Consider the following 23,469-nt stretch of genomic DNA (forward strand, 5'->3'; position numbering starts at 1 on the left):
CCTCCATGTGTTTTGACACGGGTTGGCTGCGGCGGAGTCCGGGCACTGATAGCTCTGGAAACGCCTCAAGTTATTTGGGCTGCTCCGGGTCCTGTCCGTCTTCATTTTTAAGAGGCCCCGTTACTTTCTGTTTGAGTTAGGAAAACATAGCACAATATGAACGAACAGGCCATTTTCTACCAATTCATTCTTATGCAATATCACATCATCCATAATCTCAACATCTATCAATCTTAGAGCAACAAATGCTTTGAAAAAGCTTCACAGACTCCAGGGAGAAAGGGTCTTTTTTTTTTGCCATTTACTTGGGCAGTCTGTCCCTCTTCTTGCCTCCTCCCCAGCCGACGCTCAGCTGGACGGGGAAGTCCCGGAAAGAGATGCGCTCCTTATTTACCACAGGAGATGTGACTCGTCTAGGGGGTGGAGCTTCTTTACCTGCCGAAAGGTGGGCAAGAAATGCATCACTATTTCACAAGCAACATTAGTTGAGAGAAATCATTCAACTATTGAACTCCAAGGTAAATTAATTACATATTTGATGCTAAACATATATATTTTTTGTGAGAGCAATTCAAGTCTTTATCATGTCATTTATTTCCTCATCTTTGTGAACGGGTGTTATGAATAATCGCTCATCCTAAAACTGAATTAATCCCATAACGTTGTGCTGAAGCCCTGTAAAGTTGCATCGGAGGCCGTTCTGTTTCAGCGCACGGTCGGAGCAAAGGTTTTCGTCCACACAGAACAAAGGCAGAGCCTTTTACAGCGTATGATGTGTTCCACGTGCAGCGCTCAGGCCCCAGGTCTCCACAGTTTCCCCGCACAGGGAGACAAGCATTTCAGGGGGAGTCGGGGTCATACTTAGGCGGGGGGGACTCGGACGGATGCATTGCAAGGATTGATCTGACTCTAAAAACAGGGACACGGTGTTAAATATCCATCTGCTCACAAGTCAAACCCAATAAAAAACCCTTTAGGTTTGGACGATGTTTGTGTCAGTTTAGTGTTCGTAGTCTTTCACGCCTTGTTTAAAATTGTATAAAAGAATACCACCATGCTCTTCTGAGCTGAAACCTGGCAACAGTACGGCTGACTGGGAGTCATTTATGAAAGACTTATTGCATTAAATATTATCTAATAAAAACAGATCAATCCTACTTTAGGTGCTACTAAGAGTTAGCTGGGAGTATCTTCAGAGTTAGCTTAGGCAAACAATATGGCGGGTCTGGTTGCCTTGCAGTGTAGGTAACAGATTTGCTCATCTGATCAGCCAAGCTGACACTATCCAACGGTAGACCAGTTGGTAAAAAACATCAATGCAGACCAGACCGCACCAAGTGATTTGCCCCCAAGCACTGGCCATGAGTTTCCCACAGCTGCCTCCACCACACATCCCCACTCCATGTAGATCTGTCTCACTGGACAAAACAGCTCAGAGCAACCACCTAGCTTGATTAATATAATAGAAAGGGTCAATATAGCCCTTCAATATACAGATAAAATTATTAGCCAATGACAATAAGAGTTGATCCAGGCTGGACCAATCATATGACCGGAGTGACACAAATTTAAATTGACGCAGACAGACAGCACAGTAGCAGCCAGACGCGCTAACGGCTAATGTTTGTGCAGCTGTAGCCTCTTACTTCAGGTCGCTGAAAAAAGGGGTGAGAAAAGACAGAAAAGACGAAAGACACAGCGAATGACACCGCTGACAACAAGGGCCTGAATAGTTGTGTTGTGTAAAAGCATTTTGGCTATTTAAAGTTGGACAAAAATGAAAAAGACAAAAAGGTGACATGCACTTTGGATCATGGATCATGCACATGTTGTCATGCACATGTTGATGTAGGGGAATACCACAATCTGTTTTAGCACCTGAACCTGCCGTCTGCTGGAGCACGAATGGAAAACCTTACAATCGTAGACGTGAACCATATAATTGGCTTTCTGTAGCATCACACTTCGTGATAAAAACAATTGATATTTCATTGCCTATATTAATTCTTTGACATCAACAAAATAATATTTTCATTTTTGTTCTGTACTATAATGTTTATATAATAGATGTTCAACATTTAAAAATAAATGTTTAATTAAAAAATAACTTGATATATTCAAATCTCAGTTAACAGTACCAGGGAACATTAAAGATTGGTAAAAATAGCGATTACTTTAATATTGTGACACATTGTGATATCGACTGGTATGAAAAATATTATCGTTGGGATTTTTTCCATATAGCCCAGCTCTAGTCCTAATCAAATCCAAAGAACTGCCTCAGAGTCACGGCATTTCTTTAATCATCCACACCTAATCTATGAAAGCTGTTGCTAATGTACTGCCTGTAATTTGTTCAGCTACAACCCAGCAAGCCTATTTTTTACCTGCTAGGCCTGTTCTCATAAACACAGATTGCACAATTATTCTGTTGATTGTTGGTCTGACAAATTTGGCTTTTCTGCTAACAAAGGGTTTTCCTTTACACCAACGTGCAACAGTAAAAGTAAAACAGAGACTGCACTGACACGCTCCTTCTTTCCTGTCTGCGTCATTTGACCTGCCGGATGCTTAGATTTGACAGTAAAGCTGGGCAGATAGCTGCTGAAACAGCAAGCATTAAAATTTAAGACATTTAAATAAAAAAAAAAAAGGTTATAAAAGAATAGAAGAAGTTTATTTTAATTTTTTCACATCCCCTTAAAAACCTGTTGCCAAACAAATAATGACAAATCCAGACTGCTTTGCAGGAAACATTGTCAGCAGGAAAAAAGCATCAGTTTACAAAAGACGGTAGCTTTATGTGTTGTGCGTGATTTTTTTTGTAGAAACAAATGATAAAGCTATGCCCTATTTAAGTAGCTATTCTAACCAAGGTGGTTTGAGATGCAGGAGCATATTGTTGCTGACCAGTGCGGGCACAGCTAACCAAAAATATTAGCTTGGCAACCATTAAAGATAACTAAGACATTTTGAGGACACTAAAGCTAGCCGCTAACTGATAACCACAGGCTTTCACTCAGTCTGGGTCACGCGTCTTCAGACAAAAGGTGCTGCACGCACTTCGTGTTTGAGGGGATCTCTGTTTTAGTTCAGGATAAATGACTTTTAAGCTTCAACTTTTACGCGGCAGTGGAAGCTTATGAGAAGAATATTCTATCCGTCTGTGCCCAGACCTCAGCAATTACAAAGAAAACGGTGCATGCGAGTCAGGAAGCCACAAGCCTGGAACACTTCTGGAGGTCCCGTTCCCCCTCTATCATCACAAACATGAAATAAATCATGACGTTTAGGGTTACTCATTGTTGTAACACCAATCACAGTGACAAAAACTGCAGATGAATATCTTGTTGTGAACATTTTCCAAACCCAATAAAGTGGACGGAAACCAGTCCGCAAACAAATTCTACACTTAGCTTGATTGATAATGCGATGAACAAAAAGTTAGCTTCGCAATTATCTGTTTCCATACTATCGAGCCTGCGCCCACAGAAATACCAACTTGCACAAAATATTTGTTGCTGTCAAGAAGAAGGGATGAAAGATCGGCAGCGCCCAGCATGTCACAGATCTGTAAGTGTAATACAGATTAAAATGTCAGGCGTTATTATTCTGCACCGAATTCTCAGACATAAACATGGCGTAGACTTCTGTAACTTCACTGAAGCATCGGACCAGGACTCTATGCCTAGTCTTTTTTACCCATATTAGTGTAAGGTGGGGGACAGAATGCAGCTAGAGCAGAGGACGGACCACAGTGGCTTCCCCTGCACATGTAAAGAAGACTGTGAGTCCCAAAAAACCATTTTTACGGTACCGTCTCAGCAAGCTGTGGGGGGAGTATTTTTGTAGTCTTTACTGCTCTGGCAAACAGGAAGTTTTTCAAGTTTAAACTCTCACTTTGATTTTGGTTTGCTTCACCAGAGTAAATAAAATGTGTTTACTTGAGTTTAGCGTTTCTTGTAGGCCTGATCTGGGCATTCACATCAGAGACACTTTTCCCTGGGATTTCTCTCAGGTTTCTGCTGATATGAGTGCTTATCGACACACTGAGACCATTTCACGCCCTTTACAATGTTTATGAAATAAGTAATTGTTTTTTTTGAGAAATGCTATTGCCTTACACATACATTCATATTTCAATTTAGACCTTGACAGTTTCTATCAGGGTTTCAAAGAGGCTTTCTTTCTGCTAGCTTCGCTCCTGCAGGGAACAACAGCTCTGTCTGCGGAGCGCGCCGCTGCACCTCGTGGATATCATTCTGAAATCATCACCCGAATTCAATTTGGCTTCGTTAAAGGGGACAGGGCTCTCCTTCACTTGAATTCCTGGGCCTGCTTAAAGTGATCATCCGCTGTCAATCCGTCTGTAGCATCTTTGTCACTCACACTCCTGAGCCCTCACTTGTCTTCACATAAGGACTAGTCATTCTTCACTGAAAGGGCTGTTTTTTTCCCCTCTCTCTCCATCTCTCTCTGCCCACTTCCTCTCAGGACAGATTTCACGGCACTCTGTCCTCAGCCCGACCCTGTGGCCCCCCCTCTCCAGCTGCAGCGATCAACCAGCGCAGTCACTTCTCACAGAATGAGCCTAATCTTTGCTTCTCTATGCTCAGGTCTGTGTGATAAAAGATGCACGAGCGCAAGCACCCAAACCTAAAAACATCACTGCATCCATGTAAAAACTGCAGAGTTTACATGGATGAATGAATTTAGCTTCACTAAAGCTGGCTTTCTAAAACTAGCTCAGTTAAAGGGTAATATATCTTTCTAAAAGACAAAAAAAAAATTTCAGTTTGCCTAGTTAATTTTTTTTGCCACTTTTGGAAGAAAAAAAAACTGATTTTACAGTTGAAAATGTATATACGTGCTGTACACACAGATAAACACTAACTGTGGAACTGAGCTGATGATCTTTGAAATATTCATTTGACTAATGACCTATAGCTTATTTTGTTTACGTTTTTAATGGCATGTTTTTTTTTTAAAGAAACTTCAACCCTTTATTGACTTTTCTGCTCACTTCTTCTTGTCGTTTCTCTTTTCTTCAGCGCACACACTAATGTTCATCTAGATAAAAAGTTAATAAACATCTTTTTGAAAAGTAACAGCTTTCAAGTATGTCTTTAGCGCTTTATTCCAAATGTCCCTGGCTTAATTAATAAAACAAAGTTAATAAGAAAAAGCAAAACAGTGATCCCAGGAACTGATGTAATTTGAAAACTTTAAATTTTTTTGTTTACTTTTTAGTTATTAAAATGCTCTCACTTATTATTTGAATAAGTTACTGTGCTAAGACGGAAACACAGCGTGGTTTTCTATTGTCTTGACTTGAAGACACTTTCAAGAGTATTATTTTTTTGCACGATTTGTCTCTGGGTTGCTCTAAAGGCAGAAATCTTTCCATCCAAAGCAAGCTTTAGGTTCCAGTTACCTCACGCTCTCACAGCTCAGATCATCACCTGTCTAGCTAATAAACAGGTTGGACTGTTTTATTCACAAATAAATCTGTGCCTTCTGCCTTCTGTCTTCAGATAGAAGATACTAATTGCTTTTCAAGCCACAATTTATGGCATGCGTCCAACTCATGTGTCAGTTATTATCAAACTGGACAGTGTAATATAGCAGCCAGCTTGAGCTGCTTAGTCCACAAGACGTCTGCCAAACGTTGGCTCTAGAAACTCTTGACCTCATTCTTGCTACTTTCTTTCATGTTTCATTTAAGTTAATACATCTAAAGCCAGAGGTTCCCAGAAGTCTACCTGGAAGAGATATTTTTCGGCGCAAAATATGTTTTTTTGGTGATCTCTCCACATTGTACATCTCACACAGGCCTTGAATCGTTTCATGACACCATAGAACACCATAGAGGTGGAGCAGAGGAACATGGCTGGAAAGTTTATAACATATTTTCTTTGAAATTAATCCTTTTATTCACCTCTGTTAAAACATCTCTCAAAGACAGAGACAAGAAATAAAGAAAGAACTCAACACACTCGATAAGACAAAGGGACTATTACAAGAATAGCTCCCAACCAAAGGTCTTCCTGATTTAATTTAATTTATATAATGCTGAATTTAAATTGTTCATGCACTTTCTTTTTGTAAACAAAGGAAAATGACAATAAAAAGTTACCATCATGAATGACAAAAATCTGTTCAAGACTAACTTGCTCGAGTCAGGGTTCTTGTGCAGACAAGCTGGGCAGTCAGGCTGCTTTTGGAGCTCGGTCCTGCAGTGCTGGGGAGATCTGCATACGCCGGGTCAGCCTGCAAACAGCGGAAAGAATCACAAACTCATGACACGCTACCTGCTAAGTCTCAAGCCTTGCATAAAACTTGAAAGCAAGCCTTTACTCCACAAGTCATGAAGTTTGTCTCTGTTTCTGACTTAAGAAACTGAAAGAGATTCAGTCCCGTTAGCAGGTCATGATCCACTGTACAACACTCACCATGAGTTGAACTCTACCACTGCTCACTGTGGATGAGTTTATCTCTGGTAAAAAGGCTCCTCTGCGGTTGGAAAAGAAAAAGGTTTTGGTTATAAAGCACAGCTCCTCATCCAGCCTTGATTTTCACAGTTGCAGTTGCTTAACACATCCACCTTTTAAATGGGATGCGCTCTTGCCTTCAACATGGGAATATTGAACAGTGGCTATAAGAGAAATCTGTCTTATCTCCATGTCATTTCTGAAAGTTCCCAGACAATGACATCAACTTTTAAAAAGTAAGTAAAAATGAGTTTTACATGGTAATTATTAGGGATACCAATAAGTGTGGCGTTAAGTTATTTGTTGAAAAAACAACACATTCTTAAACTGGGATTTACTTCTTGTGAGATCATGATGCCCCTATAAAAGCTGAATGTATTTTAAGGCTTTATACTCATATTTACCGGCAACCTGGAGCCCCTCACCTCTCTGAGTGGCGGTCAGCCAGCGGGACCTGCGCCTGCAGCTGCTGCTGAGCTTGCTGCCACCTCATCTGCTCCGTTCGCCCCGCCCACTGAAGACCCAACTGGGCCTCGCCAACTGCACTCAACAGAAAATAAAGGTGAAAAGCCTGTATATAATTTTTCCCTCTGTCGTTGCAGTGATATCGTTGGGTCGTAACTTTTAGAGAGAGCAGGCTTATCATTGGAAATACCAATAACACTCGGCCAGGTGGGTCCACACCGGCACCGAACGGTGAAAGCTCTCCATGGTTCTGTTGGTTTGGTTTATTTGTTCCCAAATCCCAGGGTTATTCGATATATTTAAAATATCCAAATGGCTCCAAAGAAAGCCTCAGCACTTTTCCTACAGTTCTGCAAGGGCCCTTTGTGAAACCGAATCAAGGCAGTACGTCGCAAGCTTGCTACAAAGAGAAATCTGAAGGGCTGCTGATTTACAGCCTCTGCTGAAATCCTAAAATAAGGCTGTAATTCAGAGTAAACATTTACGCCGCCGCGACAGTAAAGCTGCTGTGGATGGGTGTAAACTGATAATGAATTTTGACAGTCCGGTGCTGGAACTAATGACGCATTTATTTAAGCCATTTACTCGCTTTTGTGGCGCTGTAAAAAGAAGAGAAAGTCTTTACAGTTGTCATGGGTTAATTGAAAGGCCCCACTAAAAATGCCCAGTGATGGATGCTTCCCCCGGGGCCACAAAGGCCAGGAAATAGCCATACGCACGTCCAAAAGTTGAGACAGACACAGCGTTTGGAGCCTAAAGTGCTATAGATTGTTTTTTTTTTTTTTACAGCTGCTTTCTCTTAAACCGGCCATTTAAAGTGATTAAATAATAACCATTAACTCACTGCGGGACTCAAACGTTAGCCTTAAACTGGCTTATATGCGTTCATTATATCAGGTTTATGGTATGAAAGCAGCTACTGATGATTTACAATCACTGTGATTCTCAGTGAGTGGAAGTAATCCAGGATGAATTCTGTGAACTACAGTCGGCGTTCTTGCGTGTCTCCTGCCGCATAGCCCCCCCACCCCAGCTCCCCCCCCCACCCCCCTCTCCTTTCCTTCTCTCTCCTTCCTGACCTCCTCCAATCTCCAGAATCCCCCTCCAGTGGCCCTGCAGGACATCAAGACAGGGCCTGTAGGAGTCACGGCTATTTAACGGGGCTCTTAAGCACATTAAGCCATCTAGTGTCTACAGAGGAGGAAAGAACCCTGAATCGGAAAGCCGGGGAGGAGGAGGAGGAAAAGGAAGTTAGAGGCTGTAGCTCCCCCCGGCAAACCGAAGATGATTAGGTAACCGGTTGGATACCATCGAGCCATTTCCAATATATTCTCACAGCAGAAACCAACGCTGGAACAAATGGATCAGAACCGGTTGAGGTAATAACAGTAGATATGCACCAGAGATCAGACTCAGAGTACTTGGTTTGCTCTGGTAGAAATAATTAACAACTTTTATGTTGAAAATCTATATTCAAAATGTTACATTTCCAAATCTATTTTTCACCACTCATTAAAGAGATCAAAGGAAAGATTTCTCACCATTTTCGGTCTATAGACACAGTTACCGACAGCATGTAGCAGCATTTAGTTTTAGTTTTAAAGAAAAGAAAAATGTTCTAACTCCATAATTCTCTGTTAGAGTCCTAGTTACGTCTATCATAGAACCTGCCAAGTATTTGTTTCTCTCTAATGTTTTATATCTTGAAGCGACGCCCACCACATGGAGCAATGTTCCCACTAGCCCATTGGAAACATTCATATGAAGCAAGCTTAAACCCAGTTTCAAACCAAATAGTGCCCTGCTACCTACTGAGCCGTTTGTGTTGAACCTGTTCTTGAATTTGTTCACTGCAAAAAACTAAACTAAAAATAAGTAATATTTTCTCAAAATGAGTGTATCTGTCTTTGATTTGAGCAGGTAAATAAGATGATCTGCCAATGGAATAAGACGTTTGCACTTAAAATAGGAACAACTCATCTCCATCATCTTATTTCAAGTGCAGAATGACTAATTATCTTATTTTAGGGGTCAAACTACTCATTCCATTGGCAGATAATATTTACCTGCTCAAATCTAGGACAAAAACACACATTTTAAGAACATTTTTACTTGTTTACTTGTTTAGATCCGTTTTTGCAGTGTTTTTGTCTACTGATGAGCTGATGAACAGACTTACTTTAAATATCACCTTCAGTACATTTCACAGTATATTTTTATGTCCCTTGCTGCTGTTTCTGAGTTGAACAGAAACCGTGGCTCCGTTTAAAACCGGTCCGTAAACACTACTGTTTATTGCAGCTTTTGATCTAAGAACTTCTCTGAAGAAGTCAGCCTGATAACAGATAACGGAGTGAAGTTTGAGAATGATAAACAGCTAGTGCTGCTCGCAAAGAACATAATAATCCCTGGACAAGGTCTCTGAATAGTGTTTTAAGCTGTTTATCTGTTTTGTAATTGCACTTTAGGTTCTGTTTTATTTTTATACAACACTTTTGAGTCGGTGATATTTTGAGCCAAGCTTAAAGGTTTTTGACATTTTAATGTACCGTTTTGGATTCCCTTGTGTATAAATGGTGATACACAAATAAACTATGCTTGCCTTTCCTTATCCTTTGGTATCTTCAAGCGGGATTTGCAAACTGGTCACGGGACCCAACAGAGCGAAATGCAATTACTTGTAACCACTGTACTTGTTTCCCCAGTCAAAGATTTTGATCAGGTGGTTGTATGTGCTAGAATGACCCAGTTGGCATCCAACTGGGTCAAAGGGGAAATCAGAGGTGAAATTGATGTTCCCCATCCAATCTGAGTGAGTTTGGACTGTAATGTAAAGAAGGAAGGGCAGAAATGTAAGTCTCTAAATGTGTTAACCTGGTAGAGGCGAGACTTGCAGTAATAGCAGAGAGGTGGAGGATCAGCGCTGACTCAGTGAGTGAATAATGCACACCACACTTTTCAGATTTCTATTAAATTAAAAACTGACATTTATCTCTTCCCCTCTCTCTCTATAATGTAGAATCCAATAAAATACTGTGAAGTCTGTGGTTGTAACATGACAAATTGTGAAAAAAGTTTAAGGCAACTGCATTTTCCAAGGCATTAAAATCTCAGCAGTTCTAGTCAAAAAAACAACAACATAGTTGTGAGCTGCCAACATCCGTTCTCTGGGCAAGATTTTACGCACTGAAATCAAAATACATCACAGACTAGTTTAAAAAAAAAAATCCCTTTTTTTTTCACCTTGACTATGATTGAGATAAACCAGAAAAAGCATGACCTCCAACTCCATCAAAACATCTAAATGTGGTCTGTGTGTACACCCCGTTTAATTGAGAAATTTCAAAGTGCATTACGGGCAGCGTCTAAAGCGTGCTATTTTCATGCCGTATGCAAAGTGGAAGATGAATGAGAGCACGTCTGAGACTTGACTGACTCAGTGTTTTCAGTTGGATGTCTGTGTGTGTTAGTAGCTCAGACTGGCCCCCCGCTCTAACCGCTCTGCACTGTGCCAACACGTCTTAAACACAGACTGAGAGGAGATGATTTTGCTCCCTTAGACAGTGTATATAGAAGCCCATGAACTGAACGCACATGAGAGGCAGTAAATGTTATAAGATTGAGGTCTTTCGGGAGAGCCGAGATAAACACGGCGGTTTAGCTTCAGCTTGACTTTGTTGATGACATGAAGTGTGAAACTGAGTTAAGTGTTCAAGAGGTAGGGGTCCCCGGGCTGAAAGAAGAAAGCAGATCCGTGAGCCCCGTGTGACTCCAGGACAGATGTTTGATGAGGTTGGAGTTTGGCTGCAAGAGGGAGGCTGGAGTGGGGTGGACCTGTGGGCCTGCAGGCGATGAGTGGAAGGCGTTGGTGGAAAGTAAGAGTGGTTAGTAGAAACGCCCAAAGGCATGAAACATCTCCATCAGATGAAGCATTCGCACTGAAAGATGCTAATTAAATAACACAGGGAAATGTATATCTAGCCGTTTTTGCTCTTAAAAGAAGATTTCTCCAGGCTCCGTACCATCCTCTCTCTCTATGTCTCTCTTTGCACGTGTAAGCCGATACCCATTGCAAGTGGGTTGCTCATGTCCAGTACATCCACACAAAGAGCCCGGATAAAATAAACATGCCGCGTCAGATATCTCGGAAAGAATCTGTCATGGGTTTGGGGCTAATCACCTCCAGAAGGGGCTTGAGTCAAAACCTGAAACGTTAGCCCCTGACGGGGAGCGCTGGCTGGGCCAGGCAGGGCTGGGCTGCCGAGGCCCCAGGCACTGGGGAAGGATCCGGAGGAGGGGGGGTGCCTTCCACAGGTCAGGAGCGGAGGGGTGTAAGCACGCCACTGCGAGGGGGTCACCCCACCTCTACCACTGCTGTCGCCACGGCTGCGGGGTCATCTCGTAAAAAGGCGGCAGGTGTCGTCTCTTTTAAAAACCGGGCAGGTTAGAGTTTCACTCCTTGCTGGATTCCGGCTCAGTCGGATCAGAATTGCGACTGAAGGTACGGCGTTTAAACTAGAGCACAGGATGACCTCCTGACCACGGACCTCTTGTTAAATGACCAGCTGATGTAGCCGTTTAAGTTCATGCTTGAAAACCCCAGCTTCGTCCGATGTTTTAGCAAAACGAGGGTGGAGAGGACAGATAACAGCGGGAGATATTGTTGTGATGTACTAAGTCATTCAGACAGGAACACTCTCCTACAGCCACTTGGCTGAGAGCTTATCAAAAGAGGTGTTTGTGCTCACACACGATTCCAGTGTCAGCATTGGAAAGCTGCTATCATAAAAAAAACGTTCAAACTATAGACATACAGAGGCTGGCAAAGTTAAGCTCACACCAATAGAACATAAATGAACAGCCTGATCAATAACATATTTGGATATTCTTTGCGAAGCAATATTGATCGAAATAAATAATTTAATTCTTTAAATTCATATGAAAACACTGTATGTTTGATTGCCTGCAAAAAATAAACTTGTCCACCTAATTGTAAGAGTAGGGTTTCCCACAGTTGGGAGTGGGGACCAAAAATGTACAAGCGTTGGGTCTGAATCAAAGTAAATAACACGATAATTGTAAAAACATGCTCTTGCTATGCTATAAATCTTTCAGTTGATAATATATTAGCAATTGATGTCTTTTGTGCTGCCATTATTCGCTATTTAATAGACCAATGAATGCTTGTATACTCTACTGATCTTCATAGAACATAGACAAACGAAGAATAACAATGAGTTATGATATTATTACCGTGGGCTCTTGCTGATGACCCATAAAAAGTGACAGGATGACTGGGATTCTCCCTTGTGCTGCTTGGAGTATTTATCTACTGCTGATCATCAGTAAATGCTGCGTGTCCATTTTGAAATATGACTAAAAACCACTATTGTTTCCGGTCTTGCAGACAGCTGAACCTTCAGCTGCTGAGGTGAAGCACTCCTTTGGATAAATGCCAGGATAAGTTTCAGAGCGCTGTTTGCGTCTGGGAGACTCTGACTGTGAGGTTTCATTTTAAAAACACTTTTTATTGACACTTATAGCATCAATGCAATCAATGCTCACCCCTCAATCGCCCACCCCTTCTCTAAAGATGAATACTTTACATCCAGGAGAATGAGACTATAAAAAAAAAGATTATGGTGAATTAAAATAGTTCAGCTGTTATAGACACAGACTAGCTGTTTGTGCCCTGCTGGGTACCTCATATTCAGGGATTTATCTTCTGCATGTGAGTCATTATATATTACATAAACCTGCACTCTGTCATACCCTTTGGTATCACCAAATCTTTGATTAGTAGAGTGCTTATTGTCAAAGTAAAAGGACCAAGAAAAGTCTTTTTGAAGAAACTGAAAAACACCACAAAGCCTGAAAAATCTGTGCTGTTGCACATCTGAAGTCCTACCTTTTAAACAACGTCTGCTGTGTCGTGCCGGCCTGTTCCTCGCCTCCGCCGGGCTCATTTGGTAATTGCAGCCTCTGGAGGCAACGTGGCCAGAGGGATCTAAGAGCGGCAGCGAAAGAGAGCAACAAGGAAGGATATAGCAGGCTTAAAACCAGAAGCAAAAACAAGTAGAGAGAAGAAAAAAAAAACACGATGAAAGATTTGGAAAGTATTAGAACAGAGCTCTGGTTCCACTGAGGGACATGCCATTAGGAGTTACAGCCGACATAGACCCGTGTGTTGGTGGCACAAGATGACAAGAGAGCCGCAATTTCAGTCATGCATTTGCAATTAGGATCAAAGAGCAGCCTCCCTGTACATGACCCACACGCACGGTATCCGTGTCAGGACCGCTGTGTCTCGGAGCGGAGCGGAGCCGAGGTGAGGTCAACTTTCACTGCAGCTACGCTCAATCGTTGTGATGAGGTGGAATGAAAGTCATCACGAGATGACTTGCCAGAAGCTCTCCTGACAATTATTATTTATTTTGCCGGCTTTTAGGAAAGCCCCAACGAGAGGCGACAGGCCCTGCTTCTGCTGCCTGTTATGGCTCATTAGTGCACATGGGCTGGAAAGGTTCACTGCTGCTCAGGCAAGATCGTTAGAAAACGCACCAGCATGAAAAGCAAAGAGCCCAGAAAGGGATGGAGGGATTTGATTATAGTTATAGAAGCAAGGCTTAATCAGACACCAAGGGCACTGTCGGCCAGCCATGAAAGCATACATGTCTGCAAACAAAAAAAACTAAACGGGGACTTTAAAGTACGGTGCTTTGCAAAAGTATTCACACCCCTGGTTCTTCTCCGCGTTCTGTCACGTTACAACTGCAAACCTCCACAGATTTGTAACAAAGAGGTGCATGATTGTGAAGTGGAAGGGAAAGAGGGGGTCTGGTCTTCACTGCGTTGAGCAAATAAAAATCACAGCTGTGATGTTTACAGACAGAACCTTGTAGAATAAACCTTAGCTGCTGTTTTTAGTCATCTGGGGTTGATCTCTACCAGCTTCACACATGCAGAGACTGACAATTCAGCAAAATTCCTGTCAGGTGGGATGGCGAGCATCTGTGAACAATAGGTTTCATGTCTCAGGGCTAGCAGAGGTTCCTGGTCACAGATCGGATTCTCAGTTGGATTTAGGACTGGACAGGTAGCACTTAAACTTCATTCAAACTGGTTAAGATCAGAGCATTTTCAAGTGTTGTTGTCCTCCCTGAATGTGACCCTCCACCCCCAAACTCAACTCTGAGCTGCGTCTCAGTCCTTGCTGAAAATAAATCCCCACAGCATGATGAAGCCACCCCCGTGTCTCATTGTGGCGACGGTGGCGGTGTGTGTGTCGGTGTCAGTTTTCCCCACAGCCAAAGCGTTTTACATCTAGGCCAAAAAACTTTTCAGATGACGTTACAATGCTGCTCTATTTTGTGTTGGTGTGCAGAAATAATCTCAGTAAGACAGAATATAGAAAAAAATAAAGGGGGGGTGAGTAATTTTGCAAGGCACTGTATGTAATCGTATATTTATATCTCACTTCCATGTTTTTTCTGCTGTGGTTTAGTCGCCTTCATCTTCTGGGCTCTCTTTAGCATAAGAAGCGCGGTGCGGCTGTCGGCAAAGCCCCTGCAGTTATCAGAATATCAATACAAATTCAGTCGCATTGAATCCACACGTGATATTGATCAAATGACATGAGATCTGGTGATGAGCTACCATTCTTGCAGAATTTGTTCTGATCTTGCAGACAGACCACTGTGTACCGAGGTCGAAGCAGGAGACATGCTTCTGAAATCACAAAGAAATCAAAATATTTGGAAGGTTTTTAAATCAATAATCACATTTTCATTTTGCCATCACACAACACTGCATATAAAATATCCAATTCTGTCGAGGAACATGCTGGGATGGGAAAAAATGGCATTTTTATGCAAACCTCACAGTTAAGGTAAGGGTGCACTTACTTTTACTCTTACTCTCGCATAGAGACTGCTGTTTGCAGCCAGCCATGCTAACCTCGCTTATCAAGCTAAAAGGACTAATTGTTCTGATCACTGATGCTGATGTAAAACTCTGGAGTCCTGTTGGCTTTGTTTTGGGATAACAGTAAAATTCTGTTTAACTGCAGCGCTGTGCGATACAGGCTGCTGTCTGGGTCCGCGTTAATGATGCAGTTCTCCAGCTCTTTAACCTGGTCCTGTTTTAGAGAAAATACACGTTTTATTTACAATACCCTTATTGCTAAAACTTTTAATTTTTACCAGAAAGCTGAAACAATCCTTGTTGTTAATATTGTGTGTTTAATATTGCTGGTATGTGTCGGTATTTGTGTGTTTAGGATTTCAAGTCACTTTGATGAGAACTTAATTGAGTTTTGTTTGCTACTTGAGTCCAATGATGACTCAAAGATGACAGTTCAAGCGTTTGGGTAAACTGGGTAAACTGCATTTCTTACCTACTGGAACCTCCTGCTGAATATCTTTCTGCTACAGAGTCTCTTTGCTCCTCAGCCGCCCAGGCCTGCTTTGGTTCCAGTACAACCTGAGAGATCATGATAGGGCACAAAAGGGCAGCGTCGGTAAACTGAGCTATATAAAAATAGTTTTTCACTTTAATACATTCTCCCCCCCTAACTGCTAGATGGCCTTGTTGCTTTGCCGTGTCTTGGGGGCTACTGTGTGTTTGCTTTGCTTAGGGATCCTCTCTGAGTCGGGCGTATGATTGTCCTGTGGGTGTGGCTGAGGATAGCTGTGACCCTCGGTGGTCCGCCCCCGCATAAGAGCATACGTTGCTCAAGCACAAGAGGGGCTTTTACCCTTCTCACCACCCTGACCAGGTGTTAAACTCACAGACGTTCTTACAAACGCCGCCTCAGCAACATCATATTCTTTTAGGTGACTGTCTACTCTAGATGATGAAACAACATTGGAGCCGGTCGTTTTATTAGAAATTATTATTTCATAATAACATCTATTTTCAAACCTGTTAAATAAACAAAAATATAAGGTGGCTTTTCCACATTTTTCACTGTGACATTATACTACACCAATAAAAGATGGATCTATGGATATATTTCAGGTCTTTTTACAGATCTTAAGGGGGTCCAATTAATTCTGATGTACACTGTAATTTATTGTACTATCCTCTATAAATGCAAATGTAAAAAACTGTCTAGAGTAACTAAGAATAATCAGATTTACACACAATAATAGGTAATCACATTTAAATCTACAGTGTGTTTTCATTTCAAATATTTAGTGGATACATTTCACCAAAGTCAGTTTTCCTACTCATAAAACTCTCGTGTGCGAGTCAGACGAACAGCCTAATTGCTCTCCAGATCCCATTTTCTCTCCGTCCAAGTGAGGAATTGTTCACCGTCGCCTTTGATGTGCACCTCAGTGTCAACAGGCTGGAGCCGGCCACACCAGCAGCTGCAGCACATCAGCTGGCCTGAACGGGCTACCATGATGTACTGTGCTGAGCATGCTCCAAAGAAAAGATCCAACGAGAGGTAAGAGTGGGGAAGAAAAAAAACAGGATGACATTTCAGCCAGCGTGATAGACGACATCTGCTGATGCTGAGCAACCTTCAGTCCCTCAGGGAAATAATCCTGTTTTTCAAACGAATAAATTTAAAGATCAATCAGGGAGGGGGAGTCTTAGCTTGGGAGAGGGGGGCGGGAGCTAGTGTGGGTTAAGCAAGTTGTAAAAGGCACATGTCTAGAAAGATCAATGCAATTGAGTTTATTTATATAGCGCTAATTCACAGCACATGTCATCTCAAGACACTTTACAAACTTGATTCTATCGAATCATCCGGATAGATTGGTTAACAAGTTTTCTATCAAAGAAAACCCAGCTGATTGCTCCGAGTCATTGACTTGCAGCATTCCCTCCTCCTGGATCAGCGTGTATCCACGGCGGTGTAAGTACCTTTCAGATATTCGTGGACACAACATAAGCTTGTAAATCCGTTTTTACCAACAACTCAGCCCAAAATACAGCTGGCCACTTTCACCATGTCGGATGACTAATGAAAGCTCCAGAGCTTTACCTTTGGAGATAAGTTTTGTTCTGTCACAGGATGACGCAGGGGAGGAGGGTCGTCAGAGACGGTCATTGTCCACTGTTCTTCCAGTGTTTGCTTTGAGCGGAAAAGAAATAGACATAAATGCATAATGTAGAACAGAATATTAGATATAACATATGTGTCAAATTAATTGGAGATGCATTAGTTCTATGTTCACCTGAGACAGGCAACGGTCAACTCAGTATAAAATTCTGCTCTCTTTATATTTAGATAAAATGGCTCCCCATGTATCATCTTTCTGAACAAATGCCAAAAACAAAAATTGGCAACTTTTACCATTACGTATTTTTGGAAGTGCAAATCAATTAAAAAGTTCAGAGGTGCTTGACCTAGAATCAAGAATGAAGATTCTTTATGAAACCCTAACAAAGTTCTGCAGAGCTGAGGGACATCTTCAAGCTCCAGGTCAGGAAAGTTATAGAGAAAAAAGGAATGTTTTTTCTCTATAAGGATTCCCTCGAAGGAAAGTCTGCTTAAATGTGACACATTTCTAGTGCTGGCTTGTAAAGGTGTTCTCATTATTGGATAAAAATAATGCATTGACTATTACACAGTGATACTGGGAAATATTTAGAGTCATGAGGGAATGTGTGCTGTATTAGAAGGTAAATAAGGAGCTAATTACTAAAGTACAGCTTCCTATGTTTAAATGCTCTCATGAACTATCCCGCCTGCTGCGGGAAGGTCCGTTGTTTTTACAATGGTGACAAACATTGATGCTTTGATTGTTTCATGGATGGATCCACACATGTTGAAAATCAATAGAAGTTCGAAAGAGACAGAAAAGAATAACCTAAAGTGCATTTTTCCTGACAGCAACATTACATTGTTTTACAAACAATCCTTTCTCTTAATGTGTCCACTGATATTAAAAGGATGATGTGGAGCCCTTACTTAGATGTGCATCCTGTTAAAAACTATACATTCTGTATCAATACGTGGTTGGTTTCCTACCAGGGACTGCATATTTAAACATAGTGCATACATTTCCAATAGGGTTAAGGTCAGAGCTAGTCTAGAAGCTCAGTGTTAGGGTTAGTTATACTTCTCTGACAAAAATAGTTCCCCTACGATGAAACTGAATTGCTCATTGTGCTTAGGAACCACCAAGGCTCGAGGTAACACACCAGCAGATGCTTGAACACCAGGTTGGGTGTCCATGGTCACATTTCCTTAGCATCAACATGGATTGAGAGGATATCAACAAAAGGAGAAGCCCCAGTTCTAAAATCAACACCTTCAAACTGGATGAATAAATTGCAGCTTCCAACAGAGCCCTGTAAAACTGTCTTTTGGAGAAAGGTTTTTATGTTTGGATGATACCAGTGAAAACAAGTATGCTTGGTGGAGTCAAGGTGAGCTTCTTAAACCTAAGAACTTTATATCAACCACCAAGAACAGTGATGGTCGCATCAAGCTGCTAGTAGTATTGAAGCTTCTCACAAAGTGGGCTGAATAATAACACATTATTCAACTCCACATAACAGCAAGACTGCTGTCAATTGGACAGAACTGGATCTGTCAGCAGGACAACAATCCCAAACACACATTACAACTGATTCTGCAAGAAATACATCAGGCTGAGATTAGGTCCCAGGATTGGATAAAATGTCAGCCTCGCTAAAAATGTGAGGCTGATGCTTCGGAGTCAGGAATGCACAAGGAAACCAACCAATTGAAGTGAGTCCTGCTATTTCTGGTAAAAAATGGTGAAATATCAGTCAGAATTCTGCCAGAGACCTGTTTGGCCACTAAGATTATATGATATCTATGTAAATTTCTAATGACTACTAACCAAATATCAGAGTGGGTGTATGTAGACTATTGAGCCAAATGTATTGAGTCACCCCTCAGTAAATTCAGGAGTTAGTAAGTACATTTTATTTATACAGCACTTTCTCTGGCAACAGTCACAAAGTGCTTCACAGTAAAATACAATTTAGAACATCTAAAAGAGAAATAACAAAAGTAAGTTATGATATAAAAATATAAAACACATTACAGCTACATATAATAGCAGAGAAGGGACCAGAGAGCATTGGCAGTCCAGTGATCAAAGGTAATGCAGTAGTTCATTGACAGTCTTGGTCCATGAAAAGTTTGCAAAGATCTGTCTCCTCGAGTTCTGAAGCGATTGAAAGTTCCCATCACTTCCATGACCACAAGTGTATCAAATCAAGAACCTAGGCATGCAGAGTATTGCTACTAACACTTTTAAAAGAACGGATGGCCCCTTGGAGCTCAGTTAATTTCAGCGTGGTTATTGTACCATTACAATAAGGCCAGTCGAGAAGTTCTCCAGCTACTAAATATCCCAGTCAGCTGTTAGTGGCATGATAAGAAAGTGGAACCAACTGGGTAGTCCCTGTGAAATCAGAGAGTGAGGCAGCGGATCCTTATGGTCCGTTCACACCAAACACGGTTGAAGCGGTGGATTACATATTATCTCTTTGCAAAAGTTGCAATCAGGAGCGGTGAAGCGGTCCACCCTATGATCCGTACAGTTAGAGAGGTGCAGTCGACACGGTCCACCCGGAACGAGCCAAGCAGTGACTTTCGCTAAGGTTCAGATTTCCGAAGTGTTCTGTCAAATCGCAGCAACCAATCAGATACTGATTGTTGTGACACACGGTGAAGGACCGCAGCGGAAACAAAAGCTTTTCTCAGTCAAAATGGGAGACAGAAAATTTGATGTTGACATGGGATGAAGTAAGGAATGTTCTTTAGAGGTTTGTGGGTGGCTTTGAGAAAAGCAGTTTTAATTTAACCCTTAAAAGGACGGTGAAATCATTCATCAATCGTCTTCCTCTTGTAGCTCCAGAACTGGCCTGGCCAGCTACCGCTACTGCGGGCGGGTCGGCTGCTCTGTCTGTCGGTCTCTTGCTCTGCTCGCTCTACCAGTGCTTCTGTCTGAGCTCCATAGCGGGGCACGGCCTGCCACCGCATCTGCACACGTGCTCTCTCTGCCCGCCCACTTGCTCTGATCTCCCACTTACATTACCTCCGTTGTGCGGAATATCCGTCCCCTAAACTGGATTAGTTTTGGATCCTGGACAGACAAAAGCACCTTGGGAAGCGATCCAGCTGAGCTCCTAGACTCCTCATACTGGGAGCATCTCTGGAGGATCTTGTGGACCCGCGGGAACGCCGGCACAGTTTAGCTTTCCCCATTAAACGCACCACCGTGACTCACTCGGTAAAATCCTGGTTCAGCCTCTTGAGTTGAACAGAGCAGTGGATAGAAGCTCCTCCTATTTGATGATGCCAAAGTGCATCAAAGCTGGTTTCACCATTTGTGCATGCGAAATGCACCGCGGCCAACACTGCAGGCACCATTAGACACGTAGTGCAGAGAGGTCACCAACTTTCTGCAGCGTCGATTGCTACAGACCTTCAACCTTCATGTGGCTTTCAGATTAGTCCAAGAGCGGCGCGTAGAGAACTTCATGGAATGGTTTCCATGGCCGAGAAGCTGCATCCACGCCTTACATCACGGACTGCAGTGAGAAGCATACATTATGTGTAAAGCACCAGATAACGAATCCTACCTCTGGGAACAGTTTGGAGATTGGCCGATCAGTTCCAACATGACTGTGCACCATTGCACAAAGCAAGGTCTGTAAAGACATGAGTGACCCAGTTTGGGATGGAAGAACTTGATCTGGCCTCCACAGCCAGACCTTCTTGTCCAAAATGAGCGTTCCTCTGCTCTTCTGGAAGAATGCTCAGATAGCCATATGAACTCACTTATTAGCCCAGTTGGAAGAGTTGAAGCTGTTGTAGCAGCAAGGGAGGACACGAGCCCCATTAAAGCCTTTGTTTCAAACATTTCATAAGGTTTAAATTCATGTTCATAGAAGTAACATAATATTTTTGATGTATGAACATAATTGAGCCTCAGTTGTGGATAATTTTGGCAATGTGTCCATTTTCAGTAATAATAGTAACTCAAGCTTGCGCACAAAAGTCTTGCTTTGACAACCTATTGAAGCTGTTTGTTGTATCACCATCCTACCTTGGAAATGTAGCGGCTGAAGTGGATCATTAAAACCTCAGCATGACTGACCTCCAGGTGTGAACGTCTGACCAGGACTATCTACGGTACGCCATGTGGTGGAAACACCAAACAGTTTTGCAGATGATTTAGATTGAGAAGCAGACTCAAAATGGTTTGTGAATGAGTTCTTGTGTGTTTGTCTCTGGAAATGTCTCTGTACATATTTGCATTTTTAGGGTTAGGGCAAGTGGTTTTTTGGCTTTGTTTGTTTTCATTACATTGGGGTAAAATGTGGCAAACAACCAAACCATAAAAGTGCAGTAAACACAACCTTAGTTAGGCTACCTCATCCACGACAAATTCCTCCACATCCACTTCCTCCAAGGTGTCCTCTTCTCCGGTGTCGGCGCGCGCTAAAGCATCGAGAGCAGATGCGAGCCTCCTCCTCAGAGCGCAGCCCCTCCAAAACGCCTAGAGGTACGCGGAGAAAGGAAAGGCAGAACACCGTCTATGAATCACAGCCCAAACGTAAATACTGCATGTTATCCCATTAGAGAGATAAAACATGTTAGGCCCTTTTTTAATTGCCGAATGTTCTGCCGTCTGAACTCTGCGTGACTCCGCGCTGCTCGGAGACAAATGGAGCTCCAGCGCGCCTCTAAATCCTCAAATTCCCAGCGGAGCTGGGGGGGCACACTTCGCTCTAAGCGGAGCCTCACAGGAATTCTAGAGCTCTTACTACCGCACGTCTTTGGAATCTGATTAATCACTCTGTACCCATCCAACACACACACAACCACACACCTACATACTGTTGCCTCCCTCTCCTACCCCCACTTCCTTCTCTGGAGAATCCTAAAGGACTCATCAAACACTGCTTGTGTTGAGCGTGAATATCAGCGAGGTGGTGAGTAGCATGTGTTTCAGAGCAGCAGCTTACACCTCGGTGAAGAGGATCAGCCAAGTAAAAGTCCCGGGCACGCTGGGGGCCTGTAGATTGATGATCGGGGTTGCACACGAGCAGTTTCATAAATCCAATGTGTGAAAGTGACTTCAGCAAAGATCATTAATTACTAATCCACGAGCATTTCACAGGGCTTACAGTTTGGTTGAGTTTGACTGAAAACATAGTGCCTTGCAAAAGTTTTCATGCCCACTGAACATCTACAAACATATTGAACTTGCTGTATTTTCTTTGACTAGACAAGCACAAAGTCGTATGACGACCAGTCATAGTTGTCATTTCACCACATTATAATGTGACCTATGAAGACCAAGGAACACAGCTCACAGGTCAGACGTGAAGTTCTGGGGATATTTTAACCAAAGTTACCTTATTAAACAAAACCTTGAGGTGCGTCAAAGCACCACTCAACCCATCATTTGAAATCAGAAAGATTCTGGCACAACTGCAAAGCTATCTTCCACCTAAAGCCACGGGCAGGGCAAACAGAGCCAGCCAGAGAAACCAGCCAAGAAGCCTGAGGTAACTCTGGAGGAGCTGTAGAGATTCATGGCACTTGAGGAAGATCCTTTAAACAGGAAAGCTGTTGCCTATCAATATCAGGCCCTCTAGTAATCTAGTTGTAATGGACAAAAGTTATTAACACAGCTTCGAAGACAACAAAACTGAACTATTTGACCTGCAAGAAAAAAGCCAGGTGTGAAGAAAAAAAAACTTTAACATGCCATTGCCACAAAGAAACATTGTGGGTGGAGCAGGTTTTGCTTCATGAGGGACAGGGAAGATGGTCAGAGGTGGAGGCAGAGACCTTACAACTCCAGTGACAGATGGCTCTACCGTTAAAAGGGCTGAATGCAAATGTACAGGCAACTTTTTCGGCTGTGGATATGTCAAGACTTTTTAAATCATGTACCCTTTTTCCTTTCACTTCACAATTATGCAGCACTTTGAGTTGCATAAAATCCAACTATGTTCCAATGATGTTGCTGTAACGTGAGCAGATGTACAAATACTTAAGCCTGGCACTGCTCACTCACTCAGATCATGAGCCTGACATCACAACATCTTCAGGTGGGCAGAGGCTCGGCTTGGGATTCTCAGGTTTAGAAATAGCTCAATGCTCCCTAACGTCGCATCTCGTACAGGTAGCCGGGTAAACCAGACTGAGAGGAAGGTCTCACCTGTATGACAGCTGCTGCATGGTCTCGGCCGGCAGTGCTCCCATCATTTTCTGCATGTCCTTCCCTTTCTCCTCCGGAGTCTGCGGTGGAAGAGGCCGTAGCGTATCCACATCGGCGCCTGTATGTCCTCCACGTCCTCTGAAGCACGGTGGCCGCTGCGCTGCTCAATCGACAACAAACAAATACACTAAGTAAGTCACATCAGCGGCCACCTTTCAAAATATTGTTTCGTTTCATTACAAGCAGGCATGTGGAGTGCTGCAGCAAAGCCTCCAATTAAAGATCTATTGCCCTCGCAAAGATAGCGGAGTGTTAATGATAAGGCGGTGTGTAAAAAT

General features: G+C 42.5%; 1 protein-coding gene across 1 annotated transcript in view; it reads right to left on the reverse strand.

Moving 5' to 3' along the window:
• Nucleotides 1-301: 301 nt before the first annotated feature.
• Nucleotides 302-23,469, reverse strand: part of lrriq1 (leucine-rich repeats and IQ motif containing 1) — a 53,131-nt gene continuing 29,963 nt past the window's right edge. Inside the window, exons 14-24 of the mRNA XM_036146239.1 lie at nucleotides 23,132-23,291; nucleotides 21,332-21,457; nucleotides 16,954-17,043; nucleotides 15,352-15,437; nucleotides 14,613-14,684; nucleotides 14,434-14,522; nucleotides 12,865-12,963; nucleotides 6,917-7,031; nucleotides 6,453-6,513; nucleotides 6,171-6,270; nucleotides 302-435 (exon numbers count right to left, since the gene is read on the reverse strand). Of these exons, the coding sequence (XP_036002132.1) occupies nucleotides 302-435; nucleotides 6,171-6,270; nucleotides 6,453-6,513; nucleotides 6,917-7,031; nucleotides 12,865-12,963; nucleotides 14,434-14,522; nucleotides 14,613-14,684; nucleotides 15,352-15,437; nucleotides 16,954-17,043; nucleotides 21,332-21,457; nucleotides 23,132-23,291 (1,132 nt within the window). The remainder of the gene's footprint in view (nucleotides 436-6,170; nucleotides 6,271-6,452; nucleotides 6,514-6,916; nucleotides 7,032-12,864; nucleotides 12,964-14,433; nucleotides 14,523-14,612; nucleotides 14,685-15,351; nucleotides 15,438-16,953; nucleotides 17,044-21,331; nucleotides 21,458-23,131; nucleotides 23,292-23,469) is intronic.

The sequence above is a fragment of the Fundulus heteroclitus genome, chromosome 2, assembly GCF_011125445.2.
Source record: "Fundulus heteroclitus isolate FHET01 chromosome 2, MU-UCD_Fhet_4.1, whole genome shotgun sequence".
Taxonomy (NCBI): Eukaryota; Metazoa; Chordata; class Actinopteri; order Cyprinodontiformes; family Fundulidae; genus Fundulus; species Fundulus heteroclitus.